Source organism: Ascaphus truei, chromosome 3 (genome assembly GCF_040206685.1).
Source record: "Ascaphus truei isolate aAscTru1 chromosome 3, aAscTru1.hap1, whole genome shotgun sequence".
NCBI classification, from domain to species: domain Eukaryota; kingdom Metazoa; phylum Chordata; class Amphibia; order Anura; family Ascaphidae; genus Ascaphus; species Ascaphus truei.
In genome coordinates this window covers 325,318,947-325,343,862 of record NC_134485.1, presented here as the reverse complement: position 1 = coordinate 325,343,862, position 24,916 = coordinate 325,318,947, and the positions used below count along the sequence as shown (strand labels likewise).

At 44.7% G+C, this 24,916-nt stretch overlaps 1 protein-coding gene across 3 annotated transcripts in view; it reads right to left on the bottom strand.

The window, feature by feature from the left end:
- The window catches only part of RNF41 (ring finger protein 41), a 54,956-nt gene extending 33,837 nt beyond the window's left edge, over positions 1-21,119 (bottom strand). The window contains exons 1-3 of one of the 3 annotated variants that reach the window (XM_075591314.1): positions 20,927-21,029; positions 18,140-18,193; positions 4,121-4,232 (exon numbers count right to left, since the gene is read on the bottom strand). In XM_075591314.1, coding sequence (XP_075447429.1) covers positions 4,121-4,210 — 90 coding nt within the window. In that variant the 5' untranslated portion in view covers positions 4,211-4,232; positions 18,140-18,193; positions 20,927-21,029. Of the gene's footprint in view, positions 1-4,120; positions 4,233-18,139; positions 18,194-20,926 lie in introns of all 3 variants that reach the window. The other 2 variants (XM_075591313.1, XM_075591315.1) reach the window with 2 other exon arrangements.
- Positions 21,120-24,916: the final 3,797 nt, after the last annotated feature.

The window sequence follows — 24,916 nt, the reverse complement described above, 5'->3', positions numbered from 1 at the left end:
GAAGGATTTACCTGCTTGGATTGTGCCTTTAAACCCAGCCCTCTGCTACTGACCGCAAGCAAGCAGAAATCACACCGCCATTTTCAGCTGGGCACCATAAGGATACATTTCACAAGGATAACAGAGAAAATAAGAGACCACACAAAAGAACAAGCGGGAAAACTGTGTGGGGAAACAGGAGCAGGTGCAATGGCATCGAAATGTCCAAACCTTTCATATGAGCAGAAATGTTAAATAATGACAGTAACATGTCATAAAGACGCCCGAGTCTGTCCACATGTCACCCAGCTGTTGTGTCCCTTCCTTATTTACTTTTACCAGGCAATATTTTGGCAGCACGTACAAAATGTCAGGCTAATAGTGACATTTCACTTGAATGCTGCAGTCACTGGGAAGCCATATTGAAATTCCAAAAACTAGAATACGGTTTATTTCAAGCAACAATACTACGGTCACCCCCATTTTTTTAATCTCTTATTTTCTTATGCAAAGCATGGAACAATGTACAATTCTACATTCTTAACTAAACAGAATAGTTTGGTGCTCCTGTTCTAAATCTGTAAAAATCCTGATTGTGTGCCCAACATAATGGCTGCCGTTCAGTTTCAATTAATTCTTCAGTCCGTAACTCAGCAGCTACATTCTATCCTTTTATCACTGAGGTAATATTGTCTATTGCTACAGTTTGTAGCTCAGACATCTAGGAACATTGGCAACACATGATCACAAACAGGAAAGTGTTGCAAATGTCTTTCACTGCTTGGGAGGTGTGTTGAAGCAGCGGTGCACAAAGTGGGGGGCGCGAGACTGAATGCGGGGGGCGCGGGATTTACAGAGGCCCTGCGCGCTTCCGAAGGCACTTAAATTAAGTGCCGGAGGAGCTGCAGGGCCTCTATAAACCAGATTTGGCTCCAGCGGCTTCTTAGACGCGTCGCCATGATAACGTGACATCATGCCACCGGAGCCGAGGTAAGCGTGGATGGGGGGGGCACGAAGAGAGGGGAACGCAGGTTAGAGGAAAAAAAAAAAAAAACAAGTTTGCGCCCCCTGTGTTAAAGCCTGCTACAGAAATCAAAAAGGATGCTTTAAAGCTTATTATTATTATTTTTTTAAATAATAAATTTAAAAAAATCCCAGGACTAGGTTATCATTGAAAGTCCTGAAAACAATACTCTTAACCCACAATTTAGAAGTGGCCCTGAAAATTTTATTTTATAGGGAGGGCAGAAAAAAAAACCCCTGCTGTCCTAAGTCATATATGTGGGGACTCATTGTGTATAATTCAATATTTACATACAATTAATTTTTGAACACATAAGATTTGTCTGTTTCCTTTTGAGTGCACCAAGTTAGGGTTAAAAGACATCTGAAAAACAGCCACATCTACCCAGTTGAAGCCTAAAACCACTCTGCAAGCCAGTCTGGCAGCAAAGGAGTTACCCGGGATGTTCGCTGTATATCGCTCAAATAGAATACGCAAGAGCCCACAGAATTTAAGCTAAAACCTGACATCTATGCTCTGCATTCCCACCTCCTCTGCAACCTGCTGCTATAAATACCTGTACCGCCCACTCACATTGCAGCGTGACTAACCTGGCACTCGCTGCCACTCTTGGCTCCAAACCTCAGCGCCAAGTTGAGCTTAGAGCTGCTCATTGTGAAGTTTATAAACGGCAGTAACAGTACCAGTTACTTTATTTAGCAAACACTTGAAGCCCCAAATAGCTTATTTTTCCCCTCATAGGACCACAAAAAAACACACACGGTGCCTGAGCATTTTATTCTAGTTATAGTTTATTTGTAAAGCGCCAACATATTCTGTAGCGCGGTACAGAGATATAAATTACATGAACGTATCAAATAAGGACAGAAATGCACAGATACAGAAGGTAATGAGGACCCTGCCGGAGAGTTTACAATATAGATTAGATTGTAAGCGCAGGAGCAGCTCGGAAATGTATTCCCTCTAGATTGTTACAAGGGGCAATGTCGAGGCAAAAAGGTCAAGAGGCTGCTTATTGTGGGACGGAGGGCGCCTCAGGGTGGGGTATGGTGCAGTCACACAGCTTGTCCGGTTAAGCTGTGGGTGTGTAAATGTTAAGGGGATTTTGATAGCGTAGAGTTTGTTCCAGCTACACATCTTATCCAATGACCGATAAATGGAGTGGGGGAGGAGAGGGGATGTTAAGGGGATGCCAGATAGGCTTCTTGAAAAAAAGGTGAAGCTGTAGCTGCATTAGAAATGCGGACAAAATCCCAAGATACAGGCCCTCCGGCAAATGGGGGGAAAAAAAAAAAGTAGTCTTAGGAGAGGTTGATAACGGATACCATTTAAAACATAGCAGGAATTAAAGACAGACAAAAAAGTCATGTCTTCATGAAAAAGTAATTGCACAAATATTTAGGTTTACACTTGAATGTTCAAGACAGAAGCGAAATGTTAATCATGTAATCAATTACAATTTTTTTAACTTCAAGACCAGAGTGTGTACACACACACACACACACACACACACACACTTTATTCGGCCATAGCCAAGTGTAGAGGCCAAAAAAAAAAAAACCTCAGATGCCTTTCACACCTAACATGGGTGCTTGGTCAGCAACTCTGCACTTGGCTATGGCCGAATAAAGTTATATTTTTAACCTACTTTTTGTCCATTCTGGTTGCTGTGCTTCATTTTTGTTCCCGACTCCTTTGCCTCCGGACGCAGGCTCTAAGCTCCATGAGTACTCTTTCCTTCCTTACCACACATGCACTTTGCCTTCACATTCTGCCGACTCTGCATTTGCCCATTATCTAAGGGGGGCGGGGGGACGTACCTGATTTTGGGGACGTCCTTATCCGGTGTCCACAGTTTGAGGGTTCATGTCCTTATTCCTTTAGTAGGCTGTGCTACTGAGTAACATGCCGTGCTTATTGGCTTTATGTGGCTGAATTTGTCATTATATACAGGCTTTGAGATTTAGATTACTCACCACTTTATTAAGGGATACTTAGGATTGTTATATCTTCCTTTTCTAACACCTGAGAAATACGTGGCCATATCAAAGATTAATCGGACTTTATTTCAAGTTTCACTCTGATGCATGGACATGTGGGTTGCTATCCACGGTTCATAGACATACTCATGAAAAACCTGTGTGTTAAACGAAGTGCTTTTATTCGACCTGGTCTGAAAGCAGTTTAACATAATTTGTGATGGAGTCAGTAATGAGACCTACAAAGTTATGTTGGCAAGTAAGGTAGAAGCGGAGTCACTGAAACCATTGTTACTCATTCCTGAGAAGCATAATAAATTCACAGAGGAAGTCAGTGCGCTGCTGCATTCCTATTACATTATTGGAAAGCACATTGCCTGTCTCAATGAAAACTGAATGATTGCAAAACCTGTCAATTTTCAATAATGAAAGGTTTTAGATCAACAGCCTTACGAGGGAAGGCTGCATCTACAGTCTGAAAAAAGGAACTAAGACGTACAGACTTGCAATGGTAAGACGAAGGTAGTCAGGCGCTTTCACAGAGAGCGGCTGTAGGGGAACGTACGGTAAGGAAGGCATTTACAGAAGGGTTAGTGGATGCATGGAGCAGCCTTCCAGTAAAGACAGTAAAAGCTTTTATTGGGGTGGGGGGTGGGGAGGGAGAGAATCTGCGATAGGCACATAGAAACAGCAGGAGGTCATGAAAATGGGATACAAATAATAAGGCACAGAACGTGTTGTACTGCATGTTCCGGACACTTGGCATCCTTGAGGGATATTCATTAAGCTGCGATACTGGCACAATCAGGGCACTGGCACATGGAAACACCCATTGAGTTCAATGAGATTTTCAGCGCGGTCGTGCCCCAATTGCCATTTAATAGATAACCCCCATTGGTGGCCTATCTGTAAATCTTTACCACTCCTTTTATTTTTTTCCCCTACGTGTGATGGTGTTGCAAACTCAATGCTTAACCGCTTCCCTGCCAGAGCGCGTTGTAACGCTTTGCAATCCCCTTTGGCAGCGAAAACGTCAACTAAAATGTGCCTACGGCCCCTGAAGCAATCTCTTTTGTATCCTAGTTAACCGTTTCCCCTCCACGTTTTGGGATGCGGGTGTGTGCCGTGTGTCACTTACTTGCACTGGCTCCTCCAGGACCCCACTGCAAATGGGGCAGATGAGATCTTCATCCACGTCACCCTGGAAGCGAGCTACATCATACCCCATCGCTCATCACCGACACAAAACCCTGCGGGCAGAAAGAATACATGGAATGGGTCCTCCCACTCCACTCACACCTGTAACACCAATTTGACCCTAAACAGTATCCCAGTGGCACAGTTTTTACCCGTTTTCAGAAAGGTGCCTTGATAGACAAACTCATGATGGGCTTTAATTGACATATTCCACCAACTTTTGCCAATATCATTATTAAAGGAAGTTTTCCTGTCAGGACTTTGCTGATAGCGGCATCTTTAATTAAAAAAAAAAAGTCCTTTTTATTCCAAAGCAAACTTTGCATTCACATTTAAACGTAAGCTAGGTTACCAACTACAAGAGAGATCTATATTTAGTTGTAACCCAACTCACGCAGTACCAAGATGACTCCTATATTTAAGCTTAGAGAGAAAAAAAAAATCTCAGGTCAGTGAATCTATTGTTCAGTCTTTCATTAATAAATGGGCTACAGTGGCCCTGCTGAGAGCTCAGCCACTCAAATGAACAGGCACAAGTCAACTCTGTGTAATGCAGAAGAGATATTCAGAATCCCATATCCTGTCAAAAGTCCACCCTCCGCTGCACATATCCTTCACATTTACTTTTCCATTACGTGACAAAATTGAACAAGAGAAACCAGGTTCTCTGCCAACTGTGGGATTATAGCAAGCAGTGGCCTGGATACAACCGGAAGTAGAAAAGAAGCTGCCAGCACAACAGGTTTACACCAAGTCACACTGCCTCAGACACACGACACGTATACACACTGGCAAAAGGACAGGCAAGGCGCTGCAAATCAGTGAGAAATGGTAGCACCATCAGCACCACAGCTGCTCAGCCAGGCACCTGAGTCTCTTAACGGGATCAATAAAAAGATAAACATATGAAAAGGGTGTCATTTCTTCAAATTATTATTTATTTTTTAACTACTGTATTAAAAAAAGGTGGGGGGGGGTCGCGCAGTTGATCAGAATAGAAAGTGGAAACAAAAGCATAACAAAAAACAAACAAACAAAAAGATAAATATGGACCCATACCTTGATGAATTGCTTGAGGTTTCTACTGGTTACTCACTGATTCAGGAGAAACCGGCACCCAAACATTGTGCATGTCACCATTTCCTACTGGCAGGAATATACCCTGCGGCCACAGGAAACTGAAGTCTTACACTAGGAGACCCCTCCTTTTGATGCGTGAGTGAAAGGGTTAAAATATATTTTTTTATTAAAAATGAGGATATTTGCCAGTTAGCCTTGCGATCTATGCCAGGTAAACACAACATAGAGCCTTGATATTGCAGAGTTGAAAACTCACTGTTCTACTCTGCATCTTATTTTGCCAAGCAGAAAGTGATGCCCCCCATAACCAGGTAAAAGCAGGTTTGGACATTTGGTAGCGGCTGTATCGCCACAACCAAACGGCTGCCGGCGAAGCTGCCAGCCACGTTGCCACCAGCCGCTAAGGCAAGTAAACCCCCTACGCTAAGCCCTTACCAACCCCCTACCCTAACCTGTAATAAAACATGCATTAGAAGCAGTTGGCGGCGGGGATTTCAGCGGCAAAACGGCCCATTCCAAGTGACAGAACTAGGAGTGAATAGTGTATCTGAACAGAATGCTAAAGGTGCAGCGATGAACCCCAAGAGAGAGCAATGTCCCAGACTGACAAGAAGTAACCGAAATACCATCACACAACAATACATGTAAGCACTACCCCTTTAACATCTCATTAGTACATAGCAGAACGTATCAATATTTTGCCAAACATCATTCTGCTGTTGAAAAAATATATATATGTTGAAACAATGGTTCACTGCGGTGTCAGTTTCACTTGTTCAGGCTAAAGAATTGTGTTTTTGTACTCTCGCTTTCTCACACACATTAAGTGTTTTGCTGTCAGAGGAGCCAGCAATACAAGGCGTAAGAAATCATCCAGTTGCTTTCGTCTTTTTTTGGAAAAACATTGTTATTACTATTGTTGGGATAAGATTTTTTTTTTATTTTTTTTTAAATTATTAAAAAACGGGACACAAAAAAAATTAAAAAATTTAAACAACAAATTACAAATCACTAAAAAATACATATTCTGAAAAGGTATTTGTCCAATAGCGTCCTCATTCATGCTGTATTATTAATTCCCCCTCCTGCCACCCTCCCAGCCACCATTCTCTCTCCCTTCTTCCCCAGAGGCTGACGGGTGGATTTTTACTGGGGGGGGGGGGGGGGGGGAGGGGGGGCAAGGGCATCCTATCAGCCTTAATATTAGCGAGACACTGGCCACCACACATACCCACTGTATACAGGTGGCGCCAACAATATATTACAGTCGCCATCATACAACAATGGATGCAATAACGTTGGCCATGTCTGTATGTTGGCACCATAAAACACATGCACAAACACCGGATACTTACACCACATACAAATAAACTACACACAGACGCACACAGGCCTGCACCACACCCCTCCCCACCCCCCCAGAGGCACAGCAATTTTTTGGGGATGAAAAGGTGTGTTCTTGCTGATACCAGCCATGCCCCCTACCAATACTGGCCACGCCCCCTCTGCAGCTGCCTCCAAAACTGGGACATTTGTAAATGTGAAAATAATTGTCAGAACACCGGGACATGTTTTGCAAATCCTGGACTATCCCAGGTAAACCGGGATGTCTGGTCACCTTAACTATACTAGTTATTCTATAAACATTTATAGCTCTGCCCAATCACAGCAATGTTGGCTTGCTTCTGCATTTTGTAGTGTTAGGTAAAATCCCAATCTAGGCAGGGGGTTGGGGGGGGGAGAGAAAAAGGAATCTGCGTGGGTTACGTGAAGCGTTGGGGGGTGAGGGTAGCAGAGGGAATCTGTAGTTACAAAAAAGGTGCTGACCCAGGCTCTGGGACCACCTGGTTCCCAAGATATTTACTGGTGAAAATACCAGCTTTAAACCTCTCTCCGGAAGAACATGGCTGCCAAATCAACATTGGTAGCGGCTTCCTATCGGATGGCCATTTAAATCCCCTTTTAAAAACAAACTAATATCGGTAGCTGCACCGCTACCAAGGCGTGCTCAGAGCTTCAAACAAAAAAACCTTCAGCTGCGGAGGATAATTATTAGACAGGAAGGATTGTTGCTCTAAGTCCTCTACAAGTGAAAGGAAGGCCAGATTTTCACCACAGATACTCAGCCTACCAATGTAAACTATATCTAGGCTAATAATATGCAAATCAAATTCAAATGTATGCACAAGAGATTGAGGAAATGTGGAATGTTTGTGGCCCTCCAGCAATCTCTGCTCTTAAAGGAGGTGCCAACTATTTCAGCCACAGACAACCAAATAGGCAACAGAAAGCTGAAAGTGCAGGCATTATAGTTACAATTACCACAATTATTGACAAATTAGCTACATGTTAAACAAAAACAAAAAAAATATTCAAAATCGTTTTAAAAATAGCAAAAAGGGAAGAAATAAAACCTTCTGTAGGAACCAGTGGTCACTCCTTAGAAAATGATACATTAAAAACCCTGGGAAGCTTCCTGCTGCCATATTTACCTACCCTAATAAACCACTTCGAGAACAGATATTGAAACATATGTGGGGAAAAAAGGCCCTGCATGCCTGAAACGTCACCGCTTTATTTTTGCATTTACCTTGATAGATTGATCACTCACTTCCCTCCCTCCCCCAGATGTATTTAAAAAAAATTCACATTTTACACAGTATACAAATGTGAGGGGTCTTCAGCTAAACTCTTCTGGCGATGAGACCTTTTTGTCATTCTTCGACTCTATAGGTAAACAGTTTATTTATTTAGTCCTTTGTAAACTAGTTACAATGGCAACATTTTTTTAATCAAACAATGTATACGCTTCAATTGATTGGCTTAAATTTTGGACACAAAAGAAGAAAAGTCATTTTTTGTATTATACCAACCAGTACAATTTTTATCAATTAGATCGATAACTAGTTAACTTTTTCCAACCTGTAACCATGGAGAAGCCCCTTGAAAAGGTTAGCCTGGAAACTTGTTAAGTTGACATTTGTGACTGTTTCGGCATCTAAAACTATTTTGGGCTCATTCCATATAAAAGCTGAAGCGGGCGATCTGGTCGGTTTTGGACAAAATTCCCCATTGAAGTCAACAGGTTTAATAACAACTGTGTGTGCGCGATGTCTGTATTGAGTACATTTTTTCCTTTTTTTAGGATTAAAACGCCCTCAATGTTTGTTTGTTACATTATAAATGTGGGGGTTTTCTATTTGCAAAAAAAATAGAGCATTCAGAAACAATTTCATTATTTCTCTTTAGTGCTCACTGCACATAGGCAAAAGCAGCAATCTCCTATACAAATAGGAGGTCCACAACATCGGTTGCAGCTTCCTATTGAAACGGCCATTTAAAATCACTTTTACAAATGGCGGTAATACTGGTAACTTCACTGGCTAAGTATCTCAGGAATCCTCAGGCTGCAGAAGCTACAAATAGTGCCGTCATTCAGCTCTGGAGGCCCCTGGCTCCAATCATATACAGGGGGGGGGGAGGGGGGCAAGAAGAGAGATAGAGAAGATTGCTGCTTTAAAAACAAAAATTGTATTTTTCAAAGTATAGTAGCTAGACGTGCACCCTTAGTGGACATTAAAAAAAAAGAATTTAAAAAAAAAAAAAAATGTAGATGTCATTCCCAGAACGGTCCTCGACGCAAAATGGATTGTTATAGGAAGTAAAGAAGCAGCACTGCTTGAATACTCAAGGAAATATTCAACTGATCCAAGCTTTGTTTTTAGACATGATTCCATCCATACACTTTACTTCAGATCACAAGTACTGTACACAGACTCAAGGTTATTATTATTTTGTTACGAGGGGAAATGAGATTTTATATAAAACAAAATCGCAATACACGGTTTTAATCCATCCCAGAATGTTCTATGGGTTAATCTAGTTGTACTTTATCTTAGAAATACTTTGGCAGGTTACCTACATGGCTCTGCTTACTTGCAATAAGAGCTGGAACAGGATCAACCTCTTATGCAATAGCAGTTTTAGAAGTTGGAAAGTCAGAAGATGCGCAACTAAAGATATAGCACACACTTAACCCCTTTGACCAGTGATTCCCAACCAGGGTTCCGTGGAGCAGTCCCAGGGGTTCCGCCGAGCCGCCCGCACTCACTGTGCAGCCCGCGATGGCTTTCCTGGCCCCCCGCAGAGCCCGCTCACAGCAGTGCGGCACTTCCGGTGCCTGCTGCTAGCTAGAGCGAGCGCATGCACTCGTGCGTGCTCTTTAGTTAGCTCACCACTGCACCCTGCCCGCCACCGCCTTCCACCTGAAGTAGGCATATGGAGGGGGGGGGGGGCGAATGAGTGCAGGGGGAGATATGATTATTTTACCTGTGCGACCCGATCCTGTTTTCCTTGGAGCAGTTCGGCCCGTCTCACTTCACAAGCTGCTAGAATTTGAAAAAGCTTGCGAGTAATGGAGTAAAATAAAAAATAAAAAAGTTTTAAACGCGTAGGAAGGCGATTGTGGCAGAGCGCAGACCCCGTAGCCAGGAGAAGCCGGAAGTTACGTCATCAGGAGACGCAGAGCGGCCCTGCATATTAGTTTTGTTTTTCGTTAACGACTGTTTTTTTTATAGTTATATTAAACCAAAATCATTACAAAAGATATACACATTGTTTATTCAAAAGTATAAGTTGATTATTATTTATTAACCCTACCGCTTTACACATCTATTTTGTGATTTACACCTGTCGAAAATGTCCTCCAGATAAGGGTTCCCCGAAATTTTACGAAATACTTCAAGGGTTCCTCCAAACAAAAATGGTTGGGAATCACTGCCTTTGACCATTAAGATTCAACTGATTTGCATTGAAGGAGTTGGGTTACCATTACTTAGGCTGCGCTTACAGTACTGCCTATGCGACCGCTGACATCATCCATCGCTATTGCGATTCCTGCACTCTGGTGCAGGAGACCAAGGGAGGGCGACAGGGGTCATGGCGGAGGCGTGGTTGTGAGCGGATCAGCCCTCATTGACTGAACCGCTCACTTGCCGCCAACACCGCTGAAAATCTCAAATGCCCGTGACTTCAGAGATTTTGGTAGCTTTGTCGCCGCACAGCGCCGTCGTGCCCACTATGGGTACCCGCGACGGACGTAAAGTACTTGCCGTAGTCAGTACTATAAGTGAATCCTATAAGCGCAGTGTAACCACACACTGCCACAAGCTTTCCTGGCCAACAGGGAAACAATTTAAAATCAGATCATAAAGCTCAGACTACAAGGGCTGAAATAAAGCTTTCACTAGCCAGCCAGAAAACATACTAGCCAAGCAAAAAGGTTTTCTTCCAACTGACAATTATTTAAAATAAACATTACATAGCTTTACAACAGTGAGTGAGTGAATGACCTCTGCCTGCTCATCCCAGAATAAAAAAATAAATAATATATTAATGTTTCTTTGGGCCACATTTTTTTTTCTTCCCTCCTTTTCCCTTTCTCCTCCAAACCACTGTCCTCCTCAGCACTTCTCTTTCCAAAAACACTAACCCTCGCTCCAATCTGCCCACACTTACTAAATGTAAGATTACATTAAAAAAAGTGAAAGGTTTTTTTAGTTGCCACAAATCTTAAACTCGAATTAAGTTCTTTATACATTAAAAAAAAAAAAATCAAATTTTACTTTGACAAGTTTGCATGTTTCTAGCCAAAAGTGTGACCAGAGAGAAAGGAGAGCAGGCCACGTGAAGGGAAAGTGGGAGTCACCGAGCTACTGAGAGGCGCAGCAGTTTCATGGCACACTCAATACAAAAATTACTGTACACACCTGATAATAATGCATTTTACCCAAACATATAATGGAAGGTTACTTGGGCACGGTAGGTTTGCAACACCTAACCAAAGCACAAGGAATGTAGAATACACATCGTGCTTTTGTTTCTTTATACAATTTTACATATATGAGGCAATAACAGGGTTTCCAAAATTACACTTATCAGGCATACGTTATGTCACATGTACTTTAATAAAGAATGCACAATTGCTGGGATGTTTGGAAGGCAGCACATACATTCATTTATAACCACATTTACTCTGGGAACGGAAGCATTGGTCAAAACTCCAGATTTAAAAAAAAAAAAAAAAAAAAAAGAAGTTCACATTTCTAAATGAAAATAATTTGTTTAAAACTATGATACAGACATTTAAAGGGGGGGGGGTGTGAAGTCACCTTTTATTTTGAGACAAATCTTTAAACTGTGATTTCTTCCACACCAGTGCCTAAATATGTTAAAAATATTCCAACTGTAAAAAGTAACAGAAGTTACAAACGCCCATAATATAAAAGATATTAAACATCCGCAGTAAAACACTGAATTTTTACCATAATTTTTTGAGGTAAAAAAAAACCCACTGACCTTTCACTAGCCAGCCAGAAAACATACTAGCCAAGCAAAAGATTTTCTTCCAACGGACTAGTATTTAAAAAAACAAAAACAGTTTTACATAACAGTGAGTGAACGAATGTCCTCTCCCTTCCCATCCAATAATAAAAAAAAAAAAATAGAATGTTTTTGGGCCACATTTTATTTCTTCCCTCATTTACCTAAAAAAAAAATAATTAAAAAAAACATTACACGTGTCTCCCACTGTGCGGGACTGTCCCAGCAGACTTACAAGGGGGATTCATATTGACAAGAAGCATATACATACTGGGGATATAAGTGGCAAAGAAAAAGTGGACAGCGAATGATCAATAGACCTAAAGAGGGTGTTATACAGAGTGGCCGATAAGCAGAATTGCAGCTTTCTTGCATCAATAACCCAATATTCCTTATTCGTTATAAATGGGATTTTTGGGGGACAGCGTCTAAATCAGGGACATCTTTCTTTGTGCACAAAACAGAGAACAGGGGGCTCACAGGCAAAAAAAGTGTGTTTTTGTGGGAGCCAAGTTTAAAAAAAATAAAAAATATTTGAAACGACAGAGCTAAGCCCTGAAAGTGAGCACGCAGGAATCAAGTCTGTTTGTCATAAAGATTTCACACTCCGGCTTTCAACAACATTGCATGTGTTCTTTTTATCCGACAGTGGATTTAAATAGGCTCTGCTTGTTCTGTAAACTGAAATGTGTTAAATTAAGTTCCCACAATAGGTATGGGCCTAAATATTATATAACTCAATTCTCCATTTTAGGCACATATTACTCTGTGTGGAGTATGAGGGGCTCATTATTTCTGGTGAATAACAGAGCAGTACATTTTGCACAAAAACATTTTAACAAATGCTGTTCCCCCCCCATATAAAATTTAATTTCCGCTGATCAAAAAAAAGCCATACCTGAAACTCTCCACAGGACTACTGAACACCCTAAAAATTATATTGTAGGTTTCTGGCTTCTGTACGTTAATTAGTTACTTTTTGTTAATCATATATCACAAAATTCTTCATTTGTGTACTTACACGGAGGAGATATTTTGGAAAAATGAGATGTCATAATGTGCATGTCTTTCCTTCACCTTTTATAGAGGGTGTAATTGAGCTGCAATGTGTGCCCTATACATGGCTATGAATTTTTTTATTTTTTTTTATTTTTTTAATGGACCAGTGCCAAGAAAAACCCTAGTAAAATACTTCTAAAAACTAAACTGGAGACAGGTTATAACCATACTCAAGACCCATAACCAAAATATATTAAGTCAGAAGGTTCCAGATAAAATAAGTCAGATATTTAAAATGAAAGGTTTGTCTAGAGAAATCTCAATAGGTTGACTTCCAATCAAGTCTACTTTGTGTAATAAAAGGGAGACTTACAGAATGCAATAGGAGGAAGTGCAGTACAGAACATAATTTGAGGGTAACCGTGCATAAGGGTTGCGAGGAGTAGCCTCAAGCCTACAATTACCTAAGTGCTTTGCTGAGGAGGTGACATTTTAGGCTCAATTTGAACATGGAGAGAAAGGCGTGGATTGCCAAATGCTAGGAGTGGGTGTTGGAGTTCCACAGGTAGGGAGCCCAACATGAAACCAGTATGAGACACGACAGTGCTGTGGAGGCAGGTGCAGCAGAGAGGAGACAACCTTCAGAGTCAGACAAGAAGGGTAAAGCAGGATATATACGAGCCAAGATGTAAAATAGTAGTATGGCGTTTGGAGCATGATGAGTAGAGAAAAACAGAGCACTATCCACGATGAAAAGAAGGATCCAGAGGGGGCTCACTCAAAAAAAATAGTAGACTTTATTGGACCATACAAAAGACCCCAAGCGAGGCAGCAAAACAACGCGTTTCGCACGTATAGCGCTTCATCATAGAGTTGGGTGGCAGGAAGACCAGAGCGGAGAAGATTGCAACAGTTGTGTCGGGACATGTGAGGGTATGCATGAAAATTAGTTGAGCGACAAGAGGAAAGGGTGGATTTTGGCAAATTTTGCATAGTACTTATTTGAAGTTAGTCAAAATATCAGTAATGGTTCCAAGCGCACCAAACAATGGGAGATCTTTTCAAAATATTAGTTTGCCTATTATTACAAGTTTAGTTGCAGGCAATTTGTTTTCAGGAGGGAGGGAGACATGGACATTAAATGTTGCTTCAAGAGTAAGGCGCAAGATTGTATACTTGGATTACGAGAGCCCAAGACAACAGCCTACACGAAGTGTACAATATTAGAGTAAAAAGAGTGACAAAAAGCCTCAACAGGAAAGCAAATATGCAAATACAACTGTATGCTCATCTGCATGTCTTAGGCAGGGGAAAGGCGGGGTTGCAGACCTGCCTAAGACATGCAGATGAGCATACAGTTGTATTTGCATATTTGCTTTCCTGTGGAGGGTTTTTGTCACTTTTTTTACTCACCATAACTTAACTCAGTATTATGGTTTAGCCTATCCCATAGCCTCTTATGCATATCCAGTTAAAATCAACCCCACACTGATGAGACCCATCAAGGTCGAAACAGCTGTCTGTGGGTGTCTTGGCCCTTTGGCTTAGATCAAGGCGATATGAGTGCTCCTCTCGGCCTGCACAGCTATGACCAAATGCAGTACTATCCTATCTGGGGCTTCAGTAGGAAAGGTCTGTGGCAAGCATTTGGCCCTCTAGCTTGTTGAGAGGTGGTGTCCAGGCCCCGGACCACAGAACCCCTGAGCCTTCGGGCTAAGGGGGGATGGCATTCGAACATTCAGCCCTTCGGGGCTGGGGTGCACCCGCACAACCCTCGAAAGAGGGGAGACGATGCGAACTCCCTTGCGGGCCTCGGGCCAGAGGGAGGAAGAGACGGATGTCCTGAATCCTAACGGAGGAAGGCATCAATGTCCCTGGAGACCTAGGCTTTCGGGCTGAAACCTTCAGGGAAACTGTGCACTGAGGGCGGGTCTGACTCCAGTTGGACAGTCCAAGGGCAAGCTCCCTATCCACTGAAGTGGACTGGGATCCGATGAGCGAGAGGGTGTACCCTCTCGGGAGGTGGTTTTCTGGGTATGCACCTTAACCCTGGCTGTGCTCAAAGCTGTGACCATGCAGCAAGCTTAAGCCTATAGGGAACCATGTTAAAAATGTTTTTTTGAGGCAAAAAGTGACACTGTGTGCTCATTTGCATGTCATTTCCCAGAATCCCTTGCTGCAGTGGAAGTGCTGTATGCTGGGTGATAATGGGGAAAGGCGGGGTTGCAGACCTGCCTAAGACATGCAGATGAGCATACAGTTGTATTTGCATATTTGCTTTCCTGTGGAGGGTTTTTGTCACTTTTTTTACTCACCATAACTTAACTCAGTATTATGGTATGGTGTGCTGTACGCTGAAAGTAGAAGTGAAAAAACGTGCAACCTCTGGTGGTGCGTCGCAAGTTTTCTCACTGCCATTGAGATATGCAAAGTAAATTTAAATGACATCCCACAAGTCCTGAAAAAATTTCCATAAGAACTACACCAAGTTGACGAGTCTAAGGAAGCTTGTGAGTTACTGGTGTCAGGCCCATCAGGATTAGAGCCTTTGTTATTCGTTGCAGCATCTTTAACCATGTGCCATTTAAATATACTTTGCATCTCTCATTAGCACATCCCCAGGTACCTCAGGTGTGCTTTTTGAGCACCAAAGTCTCTCCCTAGGTTTTAGAGGGAGATTTGAGGGGAGACACAAACAAACCTTGAGACTACTAAAATAGGCCAGTCTCTCCCAATCATTTAGTGAATCGTTGAGATCCGAACTGGCTACACAATGGAATGGTACGTTTCACGCAAAATGCCACCGGGACACTTCATCGCAGGGCAGCTCACTGCGACGTCCGGTCTGCCGTGCACTCAACAAGCCAAGTCTGCCGCTCCGACAACTGGATGTTTAAATGGCCCACTACACTGCCTAGACAGGCTGCTCTGACACGCCATCTTTAAATGTTCCTCGGGACATTTAAAAATGGCGCGTCAGAGCGGTCTGTCAAAGCAGTGTAGCGGTCCCATTTGGGCCACTTAAAGATCCAGTTGTCGGAGCGGGCAGTCGGGCACGTCAGACCGGGTTTAACGGATCGGGTGCAGTGGCCGGGCGAAGTGTCCAGATGGGGTTTTGCTCACAGCCAAACGGTTGCGGCAAAACGGCCTAGACCGCTAGGATAATCCATCAATTTACGTCATTTTTGTAAATAGCAGCTAATTATACAACCTGAAAAGCTGACCCTTGTATACAACATTGGTTTAAGGCAAGCGGCATTAAGATAGTTTGTTGTCAAATGGTGTAAAAAAGCATAAATCATGAGAATATTAACCTTTTAAGTAGCAGAGAGTGAGCATGTTAAAGTTAAATTAATTTTCATATTTCAAAAGGTTGGCCTAGTTTCATTATGCAAGGATTATGGATTTCTTGGTGTGTTCAGGCAATTATATGCAGAATATCAAAGCGGATTAGGAATTTAGAGACATTGGCAGTTGCAGATAACACATAGCAGCAGAATTAATAACAAGTTTTATAGTCATTCAACAGCTTTCAAGAAACTATAACGTGTTAAATTTACAGCTACAAGATTGTGCAAAGTCTATTTATCTGACACCAAGGGTTTCTCAGAGGGAAAAAAAATAATTATCGGAGATATTTAATATTCAAAAAGGTTATTAAATTCTACACTGTAAGGTTATAAGAGATGAGTTAAAGATGCTAGTTTATTTAAAACGTGTAAGCCTTACCACTGCTCTAGTTTTTTGTGCACAGGGTAAGCAGAATTAATTACCCTACATCATTCAGTTTTGTTAGATTTGATTTACTCTTTCGGGGTCCAGTCTGCAAAAATCAGATTTCCAATGGCTGCAAAGGATGACATTTCTGATAATGTCAGAGGAAGAAATAAAAAGTACGTTGCCAATATAGATACAGTGCAGAAATGAAGGGGGGGAGAGAAACACTATTACCATGCTAAACAAAATGCTGATAATTAGATAATACTTCTATTTAAAAAGCCACCTCTAGTCCCTTGCAGATCCAAGCAGAGTTACATTTCTTGCTCACCTGTTCAACAGACGAGTAGTACGATACATGCCATCTGATTGCACAGAGACGTAGTTACACATCAGTGATGAGGCAGAAAGCCTTGAAATGCGCACATATTAATAACTTGGATAATGGGATAAAATCAGCAAAAGTTTAATAATGGAGGATATTTCCCAAACGCAGAAGTACCTAGAGTGTGGTATCCCTGCCACATGCAGCATGAAGGCCAAGATTCACAAAAGGGTGCTAAAGCTTTAGCACACTTACTTCCATTCATATGGCTGGGAGTAATTTTGTGGATCTGGGTCAGTGTCCCAAGACACAGACTGGCCTAATTATTATATTACTCAACCTCTTCCCTGGCTTGGCCCCTCCAAAAGGTGGAGAGGCTTTAAACTATGTAATGAAAACACTAAAATTAAACCCATGCCGCAAATCTACTACATTCATAGTTAAATTGACAGTAACTGAAAACATACGGGTATAGAGAACGAGCTAAGACACCCCCCACTCAATGTACTTCAGCATGCATGGTCATCATACTTTCAAGAATATGGTATAAAGGCTCATATTTACAAAAGCAGCCTTCTACCATAAGGCCCGGCCCAGCTCTATAAGGCGTCTTCCAGCAAATTTTTTTATCTTATTACACAAAGCTGCTTAATAAACAAGGCCCCAAATCTCCTATAAAAATTATAATAATAGCACATGTAACCTACTTGCCGTCTTCGCATCAGGTAGTTAAAACCCAACACAGAATAGCAATCTATGGAAGTTAGAGTATGTGCTTGCGTGTGTATTTATGCTCTAAAATCGCCTTTTTGAAAACGTATCGATAAACCATTGGTCTCAAATTTGTGCGCACCTCCACAGGCTACCCACGACTTTTTTTTTATATCAAAATGATTTTCAAAGTTATTGTCGTATCCACTACGAATGCATGGTCCTTTGCAATTCTGAATTAAAAATACAATGAGTGACCAAGTGAAGCTAATCTGATTGACAATTTCACCAACCATAAGGCCTTCCAACCTCTGCCCTCTTGTGAAAGGCACAACCACAAAGAACAGCGATGGCAAAATCAAGAAATATTCTGTGATCGGTCAATGAAGACATCCCAGCATCAAAAACGTAACAAATTAAAAAAAAAAAGGGGGGCCTATGACAGTTCCTCATTATATTTGTGTATACACAAATTCATAAGGATGCTATTGCATTAATTCATTCTCTGGCAGACCAAATCATTTTGCAAGTCAATAAAACTTGGGCTAGTTCACAACAAACCGATGGCTTCTAGTCCCAAGATTCGTGTGTCTGAATTTGCCAGTGCAAGCAATACATTCCCCAAATTCTGCATGGATGCATATTACACAAATGATCAGTCTATTACTTTATAGCAGTTGAGACACTTTGCCAATTGCAAAGTAAACATCAAAAACCCAAGAGAATACGTAAACTTTTTCTAGATACCGCATTTCAGTTTCCAAGTAAGCTGCAGTTAATGTTGATGTCACAGTGCAGTTCCTACAGGAACAACCAAACAAAAAAAAAAAATAGGTTTAAAATCCTATTTTGGGAACCTGGGGCAGAGCTAGAAATTTGATTTCCTCCTTAAATATAAATAGGATTTACGATGCACTAGCCACTATTCATACACTTCCAATTCTCAAACCTCTCCCCTATGCCCAAGTAAGCTGCAACCTTTAAAGAGCCCTTCTGATATACAACAGACTTCAACCAGCAGCCCACACAGCCTTGGTGTCTCCGTTGGAGTCTGCCCTAGTCATTCCAAACGACTTGCTTAAGCATCCAAGTGCAGTTTCTCACAGCGAACGTCAATTAGAATTTAAGTTAATGTATATTGTGCAAATGTTATAAAAGGCTTGTAATATGTTTAAATATAAAAAAAATTCATGTATCAAAATTACAATGAGCTTGTGGCCTGCTCCTAAACCTTTCTGATCAGGCCGCTTTGGAAAACTAGTTGAATTGCCCTGATGTACAAGGCCTTAACATAACAGGGGTTCTCATGACATACCGGGTACGTCATAAGCACATGCTTGTACCCTAGTGACCAATCGGGTTGGTTGCTCCGATGGAAGTGAAGTCCCCTCCACTCCTGTTTCCGGCACCTGGGCACCAGCCGCATGATACGATTGCACCACGAGCAATCACATGATGTGCAAGTGCCGGGGTCCGGTGGAACAGCAGTGCCGCTGAAACCCTGGCACAGAGGAAGGTGACAACATTCTCCAGGAACAAACTGTGCATAAGACAATAATTCTGGTTTCCATTTCACGACTGGTAAGTTTTTTGTTTTAACACTTGTGAGCAGAGAGATGCATCACGGATATTGCTCAGAAATTCACTGAATGTGAGGAACTCAACCAGATTTTCAGCACACACTGAAGATATACTGTATTAACATGATAATCCAGGCTCCCATCTAATAACCAAATAACCATTTGCTCATCTAACGTGTGTTTACTGCGTAGTCCAGGCTTCTGCGTGTGTACACAACAGATGGAGACATGAAAGGTTTTGAAAGCTCAGGGAGTTTATCAATTGTATATATGTTTTTTATCACACCAACAACATATGCAGTTTTTTTTCTTTTACACAAAAGAAACATGGGAAAACGGGGAGTCATAACAGATCCAACAAACAACAGGGATGGAAATCCCTGCTCTACAGATCCTATAATCTACAGTAGAGTCTCGATTACCCGACCTAAACGGGACAGATAAGGTGTCGGATAACTGAAAATGACAGATAATACAGAAAAGGTCAGTGAAGCTTTGTGTTGATAAATTCACTTTAATACAAACTGGTATTAAATGATCAGACCTGACGAGCACCTAAAACTAAGCTTGCCTTTCAGGGGGAGCGCCGGAGGGGTTTACTAGTCTTGTTTTGTAGCGGGATGGGTGCTCCTGCACGTTTTCAGGTTACCCATGTTCTATGATGAACCTAGTTTCCTCATTGAAGTGGTTTCACACCCTCCTCTCACCCTCAATAAGGGCAGGTTCATACTGCCGCAGACCACGCAGAGGCCCACCGCACGTGGCACGATCACATTGCCTCAAAGAATTGATCACGCCCATAGACCACGCAGGCGGCAGCAGGAGGGGGCGCGCGTTGCGCGACAAGTCAGTTGGAATGGATTTCTCGGAGCAACAGCCAGGTCACATGAGCGGTTCACCCAATGAGGGCGAACTAGTTCCGTGACGCCCATAGGCATGCCCCGTCTGCCATGGACAGAAAACACACCCGCTTCACATGGGTGACGTCACAGCCTTCGCGCAGGTGACGGCTGTATGGCTTTAACCCTACAGTACTCAGTACCTGACAAAGCAGTTACACAGCGGCGGAGTGCGTCACACGCGCAGATGTCAGAAAACGGGATGTGGGATAACTGAAAGTCAGATCAATCGAGACTACTGTATTTCATCTCCTGCCCTCACCCAACACTCAAACCACCTGCAGATATAGACCTACTACTGAAATATACATGATACATACAGGCATACCCCGGTTTAAGTACACTCACTTTAAGTACACTCGCGAGCAAGTACATCTCGCTCAATAGGCAAACGGCAGCTCGCGCATGCGCCAGTCAGCATGTCCTGAACAGAAATACCGGCTCCCTGCCTGTACCGAAGCTGTGCGCAAGCGGGGAGACAATAGAGCCTGTTACAAATGCCTTATTTACATCAGTTATGCACGTATATGATGATTGCAGCACAGTACATGCATCGATAAGTGGGAAAAAGGCAGTGCTTCATTTTAAGTACATATTCGCTTTACATACATGCTCCGGTCCCATTGCGTACGTTAATGCGGGTTATGCCTGTATACTTTCATGTTACTACCCCCATTACAACCCCAGACATACATGCCCCTCACTACTGTGTGTAAATATATATATATATATATATATATATATATATATATATATATATATATATACATATACATACACATATATACATACACATTATTTAGGTTATGGTGGGTGAAATATATATCTATATACACACACACTATATGTAATTCGTATTTCTTTATAGTGCCGACAGTGTATGTTATGTATATATACACACACACACACACACACACACACACACACACACACACACACACACACACACACACACACACACACACACTTTTCCACACCTGCCCTGCTGATTTACCCCCTCACGAGCACTCAGGGGCCTCCCCTCTCAGATACCCCTACCCACCAGAAGTACTCACCGTGACGAGCTCCGGCCCCAGCGGGGCGGCCTCCGCCGCCGCCTCCCCGGTGTCTCTCCCGGGGGAGGGGGTACCCGCGCTCCGGTGCCCACTCCGGGGGAGGACGGACTTCTGTCTCTCCGCTTCCTCCTGACAGGAGCTGACGCCACCGCCGGCCTCAGCTCTGCTGCTACGCAACCCGCCAGCAAACCACGCCCACAAACCACCCTTTCCTTTGATTGACAGGCAGCTGCAGCCAATGACGAGGTTAGCAATGGTGGATGGGCGGGGATTCTACACTCTACGTCCAATCACAGACGAGAGGGAAAAAGTGAAAGGGGGGAGGAGGTGCCCTGTGGATAGGGAGAACCTTTAACTCATGGATGAAACGTCAGGCAGAGCTCTGGCCAATGAGACTGTAGTTGCTAGTCAATTGTTTCGTGACGTCATCGGGCTTCGTAGGTGGTGTGCCGCCATGTTGGATTTTCCCATTCGTCAGGTGTAGGGGGGCGCAGTGCGTCACAGGGAAGATTAGCCAACCCCTAATCAACCTCTTTTCACCTCCTAGTGACGTAAATGAGCGTCCGTGACGCGGACCTCCATTTTAAATATATGAAATGACCCACAGATGTAATTAGTAGTCACTGCGTGTCCTCTACTTCTGTAACGGTACCTAGTCCCCTCTTACATAGCTGCCACATAAACATAGGTACGCTTCATTTGCTATGTCAGTGTGGAATAGAGGCGCTTCCAGGCATATCATCCTCAGTGTGGAATAGAGGAGCTTCCAGGCATATCACCCCGCCGAGAGGAGGCGCCAAACCAGATACCATTTACAATGCACAAATAATATCAATAAAATATGCGTGTTTATATATTTCTTTGTATTTAGTGATATACTTACACAATACAAGTGGTACTAATCCCCCCCAACCAGCATATCATTAGCAGATACACAATCTCCCAGCTGCTGTAATTAGCTGAAGCTTCAGCTGCTGGTACCATAGGTACAACTGTTTTGAGTAGAAACGGGGTATAAAAGAAAACGGGTACATGCTAAATTGGCACCGTTGGAGGATATGCTGTACTTGTCTTATTCTCTGCAGATATCGATGAGAAAAAAATATATACATTTCACCAAGCAAGGAGGAAGTGAAATTCATATATACTTCTTATTACAGCATTGCTGCTAATAATACATCTCATTCTCATATTTGAGAGGTATCAGCTGCCAAAAGTGTATGTTGTAACAGAATTAAATTACCTGACCTGAGGAAGCAGAACTTTCCAAAGCTTGTTGTCACATTAATGCTGTTTTACCTATTCAGTTGATGTTAACAATATAGAAACATGGGGTTAACTTTGCTTTTACAGATACCTATTTTTTTTTATGCCTCATGTGAGGTTACCTCATGATATCTGCATTACTGGGCAAATAAAACAGTGTACAGGCATACCCCGCATTAACGTACGAATGGGACCGGAGCATGTATGTAAAGCGAAAATGTACTTAAAATGAAGCACTACCTTTTTTCCACTTATCGATGCATGTACTGTACTGCAATCGTCATATACGTGCATAACTGATGTAAATAACGCATTTGTAACAGGCTCTATAGTCTCCCCGCTTGCGCACATCTTCGTTACAGGTAGGGAGCCGGTATTGCTGTTCAGGACGTGCTGACAGGCGCATGCGTGAGCTGCCGTTTGTCTATTGGGCGATATGTACTTACTCGCGAGTGTACTTAAAGTGAGTGTCCTTAAACCGGGGTATGCCTGTATAGGGAATATGTTTATACTAGCTGAGAGACCCGGCGTTGCCCGGGATGTAAATGCGTAATAGGTAGTATTATTTATAAATTGTGGAACAATAGGTGAGTATTTGTTGTAAAGGTTGGATAATAATATTGAAAAGAAAGATGGAAGAAAATGTAATACGATGTTGTATAAAAATGGTTTATTGTAACCACACCACAGTACAATGTATATTTTGGTGGCATAAGTGATGTAAAAATCTGAGTCGTGTGTCCTGCTAGGGTGTGAGGCGGCGGGTGGCGCGTGGGTTGTGAGTGCTGTGTGCGAGTGGGGGTCCTGCTAGGGTGTGAGGCGGCGGGTGGTGCGTGGGTTGTGAGTGCTGTCTGTGAGTGGGGGTCCTGCAAGGGTGTGAGGCGGCGGCTGGCGCGTGGGTTGTGAGTGCTGTCTGTGAGTGGGGGTCCTGCTAGGGTGTGAGGCGGTGGGTCAGTGATGTCGGTGCGTAGGGGCGGGAGGCAGCAGGTGTGTGTGGCGGCAGGTATGTGTCGAGTGTGGCGGGTGTCTGTTGAGTGCGTGCAGCGGCTGTGAGGCGGTGGGTGAAAGGCAGAGGCGGCCGAGTAAGGGCGGGTGAAAGGCAGAGGCGGGGGTGGGGAGGCGGGCATGAAGGCGAAGGGCGGCGGGAAGGGGAGGAGGGGGTGGAGGAGGGGGGCAAGGGGTGGAGGAGGGGGGCAAGGGGTGGAGGAGGGGGGCAAGGGGTGGAGGAGGGGGGCAAGGGGTGGAGGAGGGGGGAAGGGTTAGAGGAGGGGGGGAGGAAGGGTTAGAGGAGGGGGGGGGAAGGGTTAGAGGAGGGGGGGAGGGTTAGAGGAGGGGGGGAAGGGTTAGAGGAGGGGGGGAAGGGTTAGAGGAGGGGGTGGAAGTGTGGGAGGGGGTGGGAGGGGAAAGGGGAAAAAGAGGTGGAGGGGGGGTGGGGAAGAGGAGCGGAGGGGGGGGTGGAAAGGGGAGCGGAGGGGGGGTGAAGGGGAGCGGAGGGGAAAGGGGAAGGGGAGCGGGGGGGGGGAAGGGGAGAAGTGGTGGGAAGGGGGAGGAGGGGGGAGGTGGTGGAAAGGGGGAGAAGGGGGGAGGTGGTGGAAAGGGGGAGAAGGGGGAGGGGGAGAAGGGGGGAGGTGGTGGGAAGGGGGGAGGTGGTGGGAAGGTGGTGGAAAGGGAGAGAAGGGGGGATGTGGTGGGAAGGGGGAGGAGGGGGAAGGTGGTGGGAAGGGGGAGGAGGGGGGAGGTGGTGGGAAGGGGGGGAGGTGGGGGGGAGGGGGGAGGTGGTGGGAAGGGGGGGAGGTGGGGGGGAGGGGGGAGGTGGTGGGAAGGGGGGGAGGTGGTGGGAAGGGGGGGAGGTGGTGGGAAGGGGGGGGAGGTGGTGGGAAGGGGGGGAGGTGGTGGAAAGGGGGGGGGGTGGTGGGAAGGGGGGGGAGGGGTGAGGTTGTGGGAAGGGGGAGGAGGTGGGAAGGGGGAGGCGGAGGGTGGGAGGCGGTGGGAAGGCGGGGGGTGGGAGGAGGTGGGAAGGCGGGGGGTGGGAGGCGGTGGGATGGCGGGGGGTGGGAGGCGGTGGGATGGCGGGGGGTGGGAGGCGGTGGGAAGGGGGGGAGGGAGGCGGTGGGAAGGGGGTGGGGGGGGGAGGCGGTGGGAAGGGGGGGTGGGAGGCGGTGGGAAGGGGTGGGGGGAGGCGGTGGGAAGGGGGGCTGGGAGGCGGTGGGAAGGGGGGAAGGGAGGCGGGGGGAAGGGGGGAGGCGGTGGGAAGGGGGGGGGGCGGGGGGGGGAGGCGGTGGGAAGGGGGGGAGGCAGTGGGAAGGGGGGGGGAGGCGGTGGGAAGGGGGGGGAGGCGGTGGGAAGGGGGGGTGGAGGGGAGGTGAAGGGGGGGTGGAGGGGAGGTGAAGGTGGGGGGGTGGAGGGGAGGTGAAGGGGGGGTGGAGGGGAGGTGAAGGGGGGGGAGTGGAAGGGAGGTGAAGGGGGGGGGTGGAAGGGAGGTGAAGGGGGGGGTGGAGGGGAGGTGAAGGGGGGGTGGTGAAGGGGGGGGTGGAGGGGAGGTGGAGGGGGGGAGGTAAATGGGGAGGTGAAGGGGGGTGGAAGGGAGAAGTGGAGTGAGGGGAGGTGAAAGGGGGTGAGGGGAGGTGATGGGGGGTGAGGGGAGGTGAAGTCCGCTCACTCACCCGTCCGGCAGGTCCCACGTGGATCTGAGGCGGGAGGCAGCGTGTTGTGGCCGCTCTCCCG